This window comes from Ictalurus furcatus, chromosome 29 (genome assembly GCF_023375685.1).
Source record: "Ictalurus furcatus strain D&B chromosome 29, Billie_1.0, whole genome shotgun sequence".
Taxonomy (NCBI): domain Eukaryota; kingdom Metazoa; phylum Chordata; class Actinopteri; order Siluriformes; family Ictaluridae; genus Ictalurus; species Ictalurus furcatus.
The window spans coordinates 2,379,071-2,392,939 of NC_071283.1; the positions used below are offsets into that span (position 1 = coordinate 2,379,071).

The 13,869-nt window shown below is 41.2% G+C and overlaps 1 protein-coding gene across 2 annotated transcripts; it reads left to right on the forward strand.

The window, feature by feature from the left end:
* The first annotated feature begins 1,128 nt into the window (after positions 1-1,128).
* On the forward strand, positions 1,129-11,055 carry chrnb5a (cholinergic receptor, nicotinic, beta 5a). Of its 2 annotated transcripts, none has more exons than XM_053619453.1 (7): positions 1,129-1,440; positions 6,581-6,726; positions 6,832-6,876; positions 7,469-7,578; positions 8,841-9,750; positions 10,222-10,376; positions 10,529-11,055. In XM_053619453.1, the coding sequence occupies exons 1-6, from the start codon at positions 1,386-1,388 to the stop codon at positions 10,366-10,368; spliced, it is 1,413 nt and encodes a 470-aa protein (XP_053475428.1). In that variant the 5' UTR covers positions 1,129-1,385; the 3' UTR covers positions 10,369-10,376; positions 10,529-11,055. The 2 variants fall into 2 exon arrangements, with proteins under 2 accessions (XP_053475428.1, XP_053475427.1); XM_053619452.1 differs by having other exon boundaries at positions 10,222-10,372.
* The last annotated feature ends 2,814 nt before the right edge of the window (positions 11,056-13,869 follow it).

Sequence of the window (13,869 nt, forward strand, 5' to 3'; positions counted from 1 at the left end):
ATATTTCCTGTTATACCGCAGTGCTGTTAAATCCTCGATTCTGATTGGTCGGAAGCCCCTGCGACGGTAAACAGTCTTTGACGGTCACAATCCGTAGTTTCTAAAGTGGCATCTCGGTCACACGTACTAATAATAATAAGTCGTCATTTAATAACAATTACACGCGTCCTTTAAATGTGGAGGGTCTGCCATACTAGTCCCTGTAGCCTACTGTATAGCGATGGTAATGTTTTCGAACCAGCTCGTTAATATAAACGTTGCGAATTGAAACTGACACTACGATCAGAGCCGCGTTTATAGAAAACTAATCAACGCCATCTGATTCATCAGAATAGAGAATTCATCAGCGCCATGGTATTGCGATAAATAGCTCACAGCTTCCTAAGCTTCACCATGGACTTGCTATCGGATTAAGCTAACTTGAATAGATAAATAGATGGCTAGCTACGATCACTTTCAAGTCATTTGCGAAATATCTGACATTACACAGGCTAATCCTTCAGCAGACGCTTTCCGTTAAAGGTGCAATAGTCAATAATATTCATTTCTTACTAGTACAGTCCAAAGACATGCATGGTAGGCTGATTGGCATGTCCAAATTGTCCATAATGAATGAATGGGTGTGTGAAATTGTGTGTGATTGTGCCCTGCGATGGATTGGCACCCGGTCCAGGGTGTACCCCGCCTTGTGCCCCCATGCTCCCTCGGATAGGTTCCAGGTTCCCCGCGACCCTGTAGGATAAGCGGTATAGAAGATGGATGGATGGAGAGAGGGCGCCATTTTGGATTTGGGGAGTCAGGAAAGATGAAAAAGTGTACAATTTATTCATCCTAATTCATCTTCACATCCTATCCATTTCATTCAGAGTATTTCCAGTCTACACGATATTATTTATTAATATTAGAGAAGACACGTGACTGAGACTTTTGGCACGAGGACACTGACAGGACCTGACTGGTTTCATGAAAAAGAAAAAGGAAAAAAAAAAAAAGAAGAAAAAACCCCAGTATCATTTCCTGACTGGAACAGATGCTGTTAATGCTTTTCTTCTTCTTTGTCTTATTATTATTATTATTATTATTATTATTATTATTATTATTATTATTTTTAAAGGGATGTTAGAGGGGAAATCTGCCGGAGGTTGGACATGAGTGCGCGGGAAAGCAGGGCGCGCGCGAGGTATTTTTCGCGCGGTTTTCTTCCTCTTCCTCCTTTCATGCTGTTGTTCTCGCGGGCGCACAGAGCGCGCGCGCTTGACGGTCACTTCAGTTAGCAGTGAAGTGTTTCCTCGGTTCTTTTTTTACCAGTTTGAGGGGCGAAAAAAAGCGAGAGAGAGGGGGACAAAAGAAGGAGAGAGAGAAGAAAAGGAGAGGAACTCGATGGGATGATGGCAGCAAACTGGCCGTTGGGACTTTTTCTGTTTTTCCTTCAGGCTTGCAGTAAGTACACTGAGGTAACTGAGGTGAGGTGGCAGGTTCAATGATAAAAAAAACAACAACAACAAAAAAAATAGCAATTAGCATGACAATTCATAAGCACCCACTTCTTCAAATGTTCCTTATCTAACTTTATTCCAATTTACAAATTTATTCATAGTTGGTTTCATTTTCATTTGTATTACTGTGTTGCTCAGCTTTTTATAATACAAAGCAACAGAGAAAAGAAAACCAATGCTTTGTCTATTTTTTTTTTTATATTTGTCTAAAATATCTTCTTTAGCATAACTTAAGAAATATAATTAACAAACCACCTTCAGCGAGTGACTTAATCATCAATTAGACTAATTGCAAACCATTAATTCTGTATACTTCCCCTTATTATTATTATTATTATTACTATTGTTGTTATTTTAATGTGAGACACAAGTTGTTTTATGCTTTTTCGTTGTTATCTGAATTACAGTAATGCATGAGTAATATAGTCTACCATTACAATATCATAACACTAACCTGTATTGTGTAGTTCTCGAGGAATGATGTATTTCCGGAGATGTAAATGGACATGAATAAGTTTTCAGTAAATACGTCACTAACCCAGATTTGAAAACAGACCACACGTGTGTAGAGCTACAGCACGTTTATTTGGAGGTGTGTATGGTCTGAATGTATCGAACGTGCGTTCAGACCAGACTGTGGTTTTTAAGGACTCGTTTAGATCTAGCGATATAACGATTTATTTATATTTTTGTTCAAGTCGTAACCTTTATTTACAGCTAGACCTTTTTGAAAACGACCGTTTCGCCATATCCGGTAATGAACAGTGGCTCCTGGTTTTGAACGTGGATGAACTAGTAAATAGTTAGCTAGATTTTCCACACTTGGCTAGCTAGCTAGCTTGTTGACGTCTAGCTAGCTAGCATTAGCAACGATCGGAGCACGTGTAGGCTGCGATGAAAATTGTCACTTTATAGTATTGTTTAACACACACACACACACACACCTACTGTATATATAAATATAGGTTTTTTTTTAAAAAAGGTCCATTATGATCATCTGGCTAGTTTCTGTTTACTCTTCAAGGCGCCTCTTTTTTTCTCTCTCTCCATCTTTTGAAATTAGTAAGCATGCAAAAATCGTATTTGCGAATTGATTCCACGCCCTACTTTGCGTCTGCCGTAGTCCTAATTTACATGCCACGCCCACTTTTATTCTTTTGCATGCACGTTTATATTTATTTTATTACACACGTTGCATAAATTAGTGATTATTAGTTGGTATGTTTTGTAAATCAGGGCCTTAGTGTGTATAAACTCATCAGCTTACTCAGCAGACATTTCAGCCTCGGTTGTTCCATCAGGACTAAAGTCGTTAAGTCATTGATTGTGAAGCGTGAGTGGTCTGGAGACACGGCTTAATCAGTCTGCGAGCATCGAGCATCGCACATGCCTGCGAGTGTTTAAAACGCAGGTTATACGGTGAAAACAAACCAAACGACAACCATTACAGCAAAGACCAATCAGTGTTATAGAGAGAGAGAAAGATAGTTACATGGATTAATAGATAGAGAGATAGTTGCATGGATTGATTGATAGATAGATAGATAGTCACATGGATCAATAGATGGATAGAGAGAGAGTTACATGGATCAATGGATAGAGAGATAGATAGAGAGATAGTTACATGGATCGATAGATAGATAGAGAGATAGAGAGATAGTTACATGCAATCGATATATAGCTAGAAAGACAGATGGAGATATAGTTATATAGATCGATAGATAGAGAGATGGTTGCATGGACTGACAGATAGATAGATGGGTAGATAGATAGATAGATGGTTACATGGATTGATCAATGGATAGAAAGATAGTTGCATGGATTGATTGATAGATAGATAGATAGTCACATGGATCAATAGATGGATAGAGAGAGAGTTACATGGATCAATGGATAGAGAGATAGATAGAGAGATAGTTACATGGATCGATAGAGAGATAGAGAGATAGTTACATGCAATCGATATATAGCTAGAAAGACAGATGGAGATATAGTTATATAGATCGATAGATAGAGAGATGGTTGCATGGACTGACAGATAGATAGATAGATGGGTAGATAGATAGATAGATGGTTACATGGATTGATCAATGGATAGAAAGATAGTTACATGGATTAATAGAGAGATAGTTGCATGGATTGATTGATAGATAGATGGATAGATAGATAGAGAGATAGTTACATGCAATCGATATATAGCTAGAAAGACAGATAGAGATATAGTTATATAGATCGATAGATAGAGAGATAGTTGCATGGATCGACAGATAGATAGATAGACAGATAGATGGTTACATGGATTGATCGATAGATAGAAAGATGGATACATGGATCAATAGATAGAGACATAGATAGATAGATAGATAGATAGATAGTTATATGCAATCGATATATAGCTAGAAAGACAGATAGAGATATAGTTATATAGATCGATAGATAGAGAGATGGTTGCATGGATCGACAGATAGATAGATAGTAGGGTAGATAGATAGATGGTTACATGGGTTGATCGCTAGATAGAAAGATAGTTACATGGATCAATAGATAGAGAGATAGTTACATAGACTGATAGATAGATAGTTATGGACTGATAGATAGATAGAGAGATAGTTACATGGATCGATAGATAGATAGATAGTGTTAGGATGTCTTTTGTATAGAGGATGAATCAGGAGTGTCCTCTACGAGCGCCCGGAGAGAGAGCAGACACACACAAGGCAGAATCAAAATCTCTCTGTGTAACGATTGTGTGCAGAGCAGACAGTGTGTGTGTATATGTATATATGTGTATATATATGTGTGTGTGTGTGTGTGTGTGTGTGTGTGTGTGTATGTATATATATATATATATATAATATACACACACACACACAGTTTCCTCCAAGCAAAGACACAAAAAGGATGGGGAAACGGGGACAAAATGGCAGACAGGATTCTAACCGTGAGTTGCGAGCTTCACGTTCCAAGTAAGACGTGATGCAACGAAACGATTCTCTCCCTCTGTTCTCATGCTAGCAAAACGGAACCATGCCTTTTAGACATTTAGACACTTAGACACAGACAGACAACTTTAAGGTCAGACAGCAGGAAGATGATTATTCAGAGGAATCAAACTCTATATGTCTATAAGAAAAGAGAGAGAGAGAATAAGCTCTTTATCCTTTCAGATAGATAGTTAGATACGCATAGTATATACATATACATGCATGTATGTGAGTGACTGAATGAATTGAATTCCGTCCCGTTGTTCATTCGTTCCGGGAAGCTGGAGGCACGTCCTGTAGGGAGGAGGCACTGTGGAGTCTGACCGCAGCTGGAAAAAGAGACCCCCTGATATACGGATGGCTGGCGGAGCTCCAGCACACACATGATTGCCCACTCGGTGTTCAGTCTGTAACAAAATATGCTCAATAACGTGGTACCAGGAAACGTTGTGGTACCGGACCGGGTCTATAGTTGCCTGTAGTTCTGATATGTGAGCGTTTCTCCAATGTGGGTAGAGAGACGTCTCCTCTTTAGACTCAGAGGGCAGAATGCAATGGGTAATAACGTAGTGTAACCAGGGTAAGTGGAGGGAAGTGGTGGGGTTGTGACTGCATGATCACGCGGGGCGGGGGGTAAAAGATTGAGTATCTGTACTCAGTCCTATACTGCTACATGTGTAGTTCCCATCCATTTACTATTGAGTTTGATTTGTACGTCAGCTTTTTTTTGTTGCAATGCAGTCAGTGTTCGTGTTTATCACGAGCAGACAGGAATAGTGTGTATTCTTTAATTATTAAACATATGAAGTGCACTAGGAAGTTATTTCTCTCTCTCTCTCTCTCTCTCTCTCTCTCTCTCTCTCTCTGTATTTCGCTCTTTCGCTTTCTTTCACTCTCTATCTCTCCGACTCCTCAGCAGGTAAAATATTGGTTTTTCCTGCTGGTCAGCAGCTTTTGTGCTTCACATGGATTTAGAAAGGTTGGCTCCAACCCTGGTGCAGCGTTGACCATGGAAAAAGGAGCCTCAGCTATCACTCTTTCTCTCTCTCTCTCACACACACACACACACACACTCACAGTCCAGATTAAGAGTTAGACCAGTAAAAGTAAATAATAATGATTTCGTGATAGAGCCAAGTTACAAAAGGCCAGATTTTTGTAACAACAGACTCAGAGCTGGACGAGCGGTAAATTAATTATCTAGTGGAAACTCCAAAGAGTCCAGTGCCATGTTTTTTGGTTGCTTAGAAACCTAATTATCTAGGCTAAAGTATGGTGATGTAATGACCAAGTATGGCAAAACAAAACGGAAACAAACTCTCGGTGCGAATTGATCATTACGTTCAATTAGCCAGCGTTAAACTACTTTTAAGTGACTAGAGTTTGAACGCCACACCCTGCTCTCTACGATAACGCTAAACGCCGAAGGCATGTCACAGCACGCAGGAGAAACGTTCACGCAGACTCTTAATATCTTCATCTTAATACGCGGGTTTAAATCCGACGCAGCTAGATTCATTTACGTTCAGTCTGTTTACATACGCCTTGCATGAAAACGGCGTTTTAGAAGCTATTCCACATAACAGATGTTTACGTTCTGCATAATACCACAAGACCCAATAATAAAACCTGGAATTCTAAAGGTCCTGCATTAACACTTTGACCTTTGATCTTTCTTCCACCTTGAGAAATGTCAGACTGGTTTTCAGGAGTCGGAGTGGTCTGGAAACGGATTCATTACCGCGTCACTTTTTAAATAGATATGCTTCCCAAAAACACTAACAGATAACAGCAACACTAAACCTCAGCCCTTTTATTTGCTTCCTCGATTAATGCTGTCTTTAGCCTCTTTATTCGCGCCATGTTTTTAAATAATGGATTTAATGGTACTCTGTGGGGTGTTCAAATTGTGGGGTATATTTTATAACCGAACCACACCTTTGTCCTCAACTTGACGCCTAATTTGATGGCACCTGCTTGCGCCAGAGCTAATTTAGCGGTTTCACACCGGCACAGGGTGAATACTTTTGCGTATATGATAAATAAGATCACAGCCTCCTCTTGTGTTTTCTCACATTTATGTGTGTGTGTGCATGTTAGGTTCCCTATCAGCTGATGCCGAAGAGAGGCTGGTGGATTTCCTCCTCAGTTCGGATCGCTACAATAAGCTAATCAGACCGGCGATCAATAAGAGTCAGCAGGTCACCATCGGCATCAAGGTGTCCCTGGCTCAGCTGATCAGCGTGGTGGGTGCTTCTCTCACACGCACACACTACCTTGCGAGTACCTTGCTTACAAACTGTACCGGAACACTAAACACACGTTCCTAATCCTGTTTCTGACCACTGCAGAACGAGAGAGAGCAGATCATGACGACTAACGTGTGGCTCACGCAGGTGAGGTTACCTGCAGCTCTTCAAAATACACACATACACACTGTGACAGTCAGAATGAATTTACTGATTAGAGTATTTAAAACAAAACCAAAAAAATTCCAATCGCATTTGAATGTCTTATAGATATAATTATAGTTATAGTTATATACAGGCCTTTTAAACATTTTGGATAAATGACTCGCGTGTCACTGTGGCAGGAAAAAGGTTTTGCCTAAACGCCTGGCATTTGTGGCGTATTTTATTTCTGATTAAATATTAAAGCATGTGTACTGAAAGTTTTCAACAGGCCGTTAGACTTTTTCCCTGGAATAAATTTGGAGTTAAATGGCCCTCTAATTGGAGTTGAGTGCACCGTGTAGTAAGCACCTATAGGGAATAGTAAAACAGTCAGGATTAAGGCTAACAATGTACTGTAGTAGTTATATTAATCTTATATTTAAAAAAAACATTCCTACGTGAGGAAATGTAAAGTCTGCCTAAACATGCGTGTTTAAACCTCGTTAAATATACTTTCAGTTGTTCTTCCCAGGAAGTTTTTGTAGATCAGAAACAAAGCCAATTGTCCCGTGCGCTGTTTTTCACCGACCTGCAGGAGTGGAACGACTACAGACTCACCTGGGACCCGGACGAGTACGACGGCATACAAAAACTACGAATCCCCTCCCACCACATCTGGCTTCCTGATATCGTGCTCTACAACAAGTACGCTGACGCTGTAAAGCCCGACCCACTCACTCCACCTGTCCTCCGCACAACTTCTACTTGTACACTAAAGAACACGCATTAAAATACATTTAAGATAACATCTACAGACCAAATGACACGTTTCAGAGTTTCTCTTCATAAAGTGTAGGCTAAATAATAAAACTGATTAGCTAACTGAAAGCTAAATTGCTTGTTTTTTTTTATTTTTATAACATAACCTGACTCACGTATGAAGTAAAAACCATACTTCAATAATCATGCAAGTGAACAAAAACACATTTGTTATGGGAATCAGAAATCAGGACAGAAACCTAAACCTACTACCATATTGGAAAACACAATAAAGCAATGCTTTAAGACACTAAACAGACATGATTTAGTGTCTTTTTATTTATTTATAATTCTCTCTCTCTCTCTCTCTCCAGGAGATACAGTATTGCTATTCCCCAAATCCTGTCAGATATAATTCTAGTAAGAAAAACAGCAAGTGAATTAATTATAGATGACCGATTTACAGTCATCTAGGTTGCAAAAAGCTCCAGATGGAACATTTTAAGGCCGTAAACCTGATGATCTTTGATGCTCGATGTGACTGGTTTCTGTATATATATTACAGTTTATGTGATAAATGACGGCACTTGGCAAATAACTGACCAATTATGCTCTAAAAGTTCTGTCAGGTCCTAAGCCCTCTGATAAATGCGATCACTCAGGTGTTTCGAGCTGTAAGATCTAGGCCACAGTCTCCTCAGAGATTATATTTAGCCTTTTGTGTAATTTTCTACGGAGATTCAACACTCCATTTAGTTCACGAAGCGAGACTCGTAAAGACAGCAGGGGGAGGACGGAAACAGATGTTTAAGACATGAACGAGCGAAGTAGAAAGCGATTACGGCACGTGATCACGAGCTAATTTGATTAAGAGGCATCCTGACGACGCTTTCAGCAGGCCGTGTAATATCTTACTGAAATAAGCTGACGCTGGTTTTTAATTGAGATGCTGTATATGAGACCGTTCTGAAGGGTGGGAAAAGGAGGTCGGACCTATTAAGCTTGGTTAATACGTGTTCTTCACGTTGTACCGCACACTCAGGGTAGTTAAATGATCTCAAATTCAGTGTAGAAATATTTAAATCAGTGAAGAAGGTAACATGAAAGCAAAAAAAAAAAAAAATGTAATCTATTAATCGTGTAAAAGTAAAATCGACAATATAAAAAGCGACTTGACCTGACTGTCTGTCATTTCCTGTCTATCCCAGTGCGGACGGTGTGTATGAAGTCTCGTTCTACAGCAACGCTGTCGTCTCCAGCACGGGCGACATCTTCTGGCTTCCTCCGGCCATCTACAGGAGCGCCTGCGCCATCGAGGTCCGCAACTTTCCCTTCGACCAGCAGAACTGCACGCTGAAGTTCCGCTCGTGGACGTACGACCGCACCGAGCTCGACCTTGTCCTGACCTCTGACTTCGCTAGCCGTGACGACTACACGCCCAGCGGCGAGTGGGACGTCGTGTCTTTGCCGGGCCGCAAGAACGAAGACCCAAACGACGCCACTTACATGGACATCACGTACGACTTCGTGATCCGACGTAAGCCGCTGTTCTACACCATCAACCTCATCATCCCGTGCGTGCTCATCACCTCTCTCGCCGTGATGGTCTTCTACTTGCCGTCAGACTGCGGTGAGAAGATGACTCTGTGCATCTCCGTGCTACTGGCCCTCACCGTCTTCCTGTTACTGATCTCCAAGATCGTTCCGCCCACCTCGCTGGCTGTGCCGCTCATCGGCAAGTACCTGATGTTCACCATGGTGCTGGTGACCTTCTGCATCGTGACCAGCGTATGCGTGCTTAACGTGCATCACCGCTCGCCGTCCACACACCACATGCCTGCCTGGGTGCAGCGCGTCTTCCTGCACCAGCTGCCCGTCTTCCTGCTCATGCGGCGACCGGGTCGCTCCAACGTGCGTGAACGGTTTCGGAGGAAATACCGGAGCAGGTCGTTCTCTGGCGACACGTTCGCTCTGGGGGCACGGAGGGTGGCCGAGCTGCCCGAGGGCTCGGAGTTCAGGCAAAGGCTCGGAGTCTGGCGCGACGCAGAGGTGGATGCAGCCATAGAGGGCGTGCGGTTCATTGCCGAACACATGAAGAATGAGGATGATGATGAAGGGGTGAGGAAGACTCTAGCTGACATCTTGTGAACAAGATTTTTGCATTTGTTTTTTTTTTGGGGGGGGGTTTGCTTCATTATTTAGTAATGTTCTTCATAATCTTCTTGTAGTTATCACAGATTTTTATGTAGAAACACAAAGCCTAGATGTGCTTGTGCTTTTAGGAAAGATGGTAATTACGGTTGCCGCGTAGCAACGCTCTGAAGTGGGCCGTTTTTCCATAGGGAAGACTTGTGGGTGCTTTTATTTTTAGTCAGACTATAAACTATAGACACTAAAACATGAAACCCGATCATTAAGGAATCATGGGGAATCTAGCAACACCCCAACAACCAACGGGGATAGCAGTGCGACCACCTAGCAACACCATAGCAACCAACTGAAATATGATAGCAACACCCTAGCAACAAGCTGGGATAGCAGAGCAACCACCTAGAAACACCCTAACCATGCACTTGTGTGAATTTGCAGGTCATTGAGGACTGGAAGTATGTCGCCATGGTGATCGACCGTTTGTTTCTCTGGGTTTTCATCCTGGTGTGTCTGACCGGAACACTCGGCCTCTTCGTCCAGCCCCTATTCCAGAGCTACAACACACCTGTAGCAAGAGATGACTGACTGAGTGAGTCAGTGAGTGAGTGAGTCAGTGAGTGAGTCAGTGAGTGACTGACTGAGTGAGTCAGTCATAGAATACGACGATACAAAATAAAATCTTTGCCGTTGAATCTAAGCTGCTTCGCTTTTAATCTTTCTAACTCTCTCTCTTTTTCTGTTTTAGCCACGGCGTTTAATAAACGTGCCAGGTAAACCCGGAAAGATGTCGGAGCACGTATCAGTCGCAATGAGACCAAGCATACCGAATAAAAGACAGCGATCCACCACACGTACACACGCTGATCGGCTGGCGAAACATCCAGCACCTGCCCAGATCTGCAGCTGTGTGACGGTGATGACTGATGTCACGTAATCAGGGTATTCAGAACTGTATTACTGCACTATGAAAACTAATAGAGACTTAGTACCACCCTAAATTCTTACGATTTGGACACGGACATCGTCACACGCATCGTTTTCTTGTACACTTATTTTACATAATGTTTTTTTTTCTCCACTGCCTATAAAACTGCCCTGGTGTAGGTAGTAGATCAGCTCTTGCCATCACTCCTGCCGCAATAATCCTCATTTCAGCCATAGGGTTTTCAGAAGTGTTTCTAACACTAGCGTACCTTATGAACAGCTACAATAAAACCACAAAAAATGGGCATATTTTAATTAAGCTAATTCAAATTTAAATACATGCAAATTACTGTGTATTGTTTGGTAAGTTTCAGGATTTCCCAGATAGCAAAAAAAAAAAAAGTAATGTGTGTTATATTTCAGAAAAGTAGCGTGCAATACTTATATAAGAACCTAGGAGCACTTTCTATGAAGGCAATATGTACAGTGTGAATATGTTATGATGCATTAATAAGGCGTTATACACATTATAATTATTTATCAAAACAAGTAGCATTTACACAAGTTTATTTATTTAAATCGACAGCAATTTTATATAAATTTAGAGCACAAAATTTACAAAAGGTGTACGATTTTGTAGTATGATGTTATTAATATTTCTCTGGTAAAATGAATTTATTAAGGGAGGGAAAAAAAAATATTTAAAATGGAGAGCTTGGTGTCTTTGGTATTCGTTAAATTAGCGTTGGGTCCGAGTCCACCTCTGCCGTGTACGAGTCGAGACCGTGTCTTTATTCGATCTAGTCTGAAGTACATTTCAGATTTTACATGAAATTCAAGACTGGAATCACCAGACGTCAGTGTTTAGAGGTGAGCGGTACGACTACGATCTTATATGACCCTAGCGATACGTTTTCCCAGGTAGGTCTAGGAGTAATGTTCAAGTAAGAAATACTAGGGAAAGTGTATTCATGTAAGATTAAATGTATAATAAAATAGACTTCACCGTATGACGTATACAGTGATCCCTATTACATTTACTTTTGAAGTTATTCAGTCTAATGAGTAAGTGAGAGATTTTATTTGTGTTTATTTTACGTGTGTTTATTTGACCGTCTAAAAGCGTAAAGAGAACTCAGTTCGGTGCTCGCACGATGAGGCGGCTTTCTGTGCGCGCGCTTCAAGTGTGGCAGGGAGACGTTCGTTCATTTCTTGTTATCTTCATTTTATGTTGTTTATTTTTTTTTAGCTTTCTTTTCACGTTACACGTGACGCGGACGCGAGTCCAGAACGTCCGTGTCGAGTTCGAGTATAAATTCATCGGGCTCGAGTACGCCAGCTGTAGTATTAGTGATATGACGTGTTGTGAACGCTGCTTATAATGCATCGGGTTGACCGCTCGTAATGCGTAATAGAGAGAGCCGTAAGGCGTGACGCATGTTTCCGAATAATTACGAACGTATTCATAGTTCATTATGATCATGACCTTCATGGAAAGTGTTACCGACCTTGACAGGTGTGTAAACGGACTGAAATGTTACGCATGCGGTGCACTCGCGTCACGAAGTTTCATTTTCATGTCGTTTCACTTTGCATTTAAGTCACAAAAGCTGCACTGCGTCTCCACCGTGCTCCCAGGTTTAAAGCAGCACTATGCAACTCTGCGATTTTTTTTTTTTTTCGTCCTTATAGCCAACCAGCCTGCTTACCGCCTCACAGCTCCAGGGTCCGCGGTTCGATCGTTTCGCATGCTCTCCCTGTGCCTGTCTGGGTTTCCTCCGGGTTCTCCTGTTCCCTCCCACTGTCCATAAAAATACCAGTAGGTGGATTGGCTGTGCTAAATCGCCCCAGGTGTGAACGTACGTGTTCACTCACACACACACTGCAGCTTTGAACTATTTCACAACGTAACGTTTACATCTTTCTCAACTCTCATAGAATCGAGTTATTTTATATTTACCTCTCATGGTTTTTGTTTTGTAGAAGCCTTGTATGTGTTCCAACTCCTAAAACATTAGTTTGCATGAGAACACAGTATGTGTAAATTTTTTTTTACTAAGCCCCACACACATGCAAAAAAAACAAAAACAACAACTTGAAGCGTTTTTAAATATTGGCTTACGTAGTTTGCCGATCTAAAGTATAAATAAATACGTTTTTTGTTTTGAACTGTCACTTTTTTTATTGCCTTAATGGAGATGAAGTTATTTTCTATCACTTTCGAGACAGCAATAATGTGATGAAAATCAGATTATTGTTATTGGGGATATGATACAATAAACGTATTTTTTTTTTCTTTTGCTACTAGTATATGTCTTGTTGGTTTTTGTGTCGTGTTTTTTTTCTGCCTCCGTCCTACACGCTGTAGCAGAGGGGGAGAGAGGTGAAGCAAGCGAGGTAAGGTAAACAGTCAGTGCGTTTACATGGACAACAACAATCCGATATGAACCCGATTAAGACGATACTCTGATTAAGAAACTAGCATGTAAACAGAGATTATTGATGACCTTAATCTGATTAGTGTCACACTCGAAGTAAACACGAATGGAATTAAGACGTGTGGAGTATTCCTGTTTTAGTCGCGTTATCGACGTGCGTTACAGACACGTACACACCTTAATCACACTGTTAACGTCGTGTGGGAGTTTTCACCGCATTTTGCGACAAGAAACGTACACACACGGCAGCGCTCAACCGTTTGACGGCAAACAAGAGAGCACGGCTGCGTCCCAAACCGCGTACTTACCTGCTATATAGTAGGAGAAATACATGTACGTTGGCTACTATATAGACGGTAAGTACGCGGTTTGGGACGCAGCCCACGGCTTCAAGCGGTCGTCTATTTGCACGTACAGCACGACAAATAATTAACCGCACTTGAAGCGTTCGTAAAAATTTAAATAAAAACACCCAAAACTGTATACGGTTCCATAACGAAGACCAACTGTATGTCGATACGTGAAATTCTGGAGGGACGGCGTGACGTGGGGACGTAATGACGCGTACCGTTAATCCATCTATATTCTATATCATGTAAAACGGGAACTTGAAAGGAATATTCTAAACACGACTCATGTAAACACCTTAATCAGAATATTGTCTTATTCAGAATAAGGTCAGTAATTAGATTACTGCTGTCCGTGTAAACGTCGTCAGTGTGAG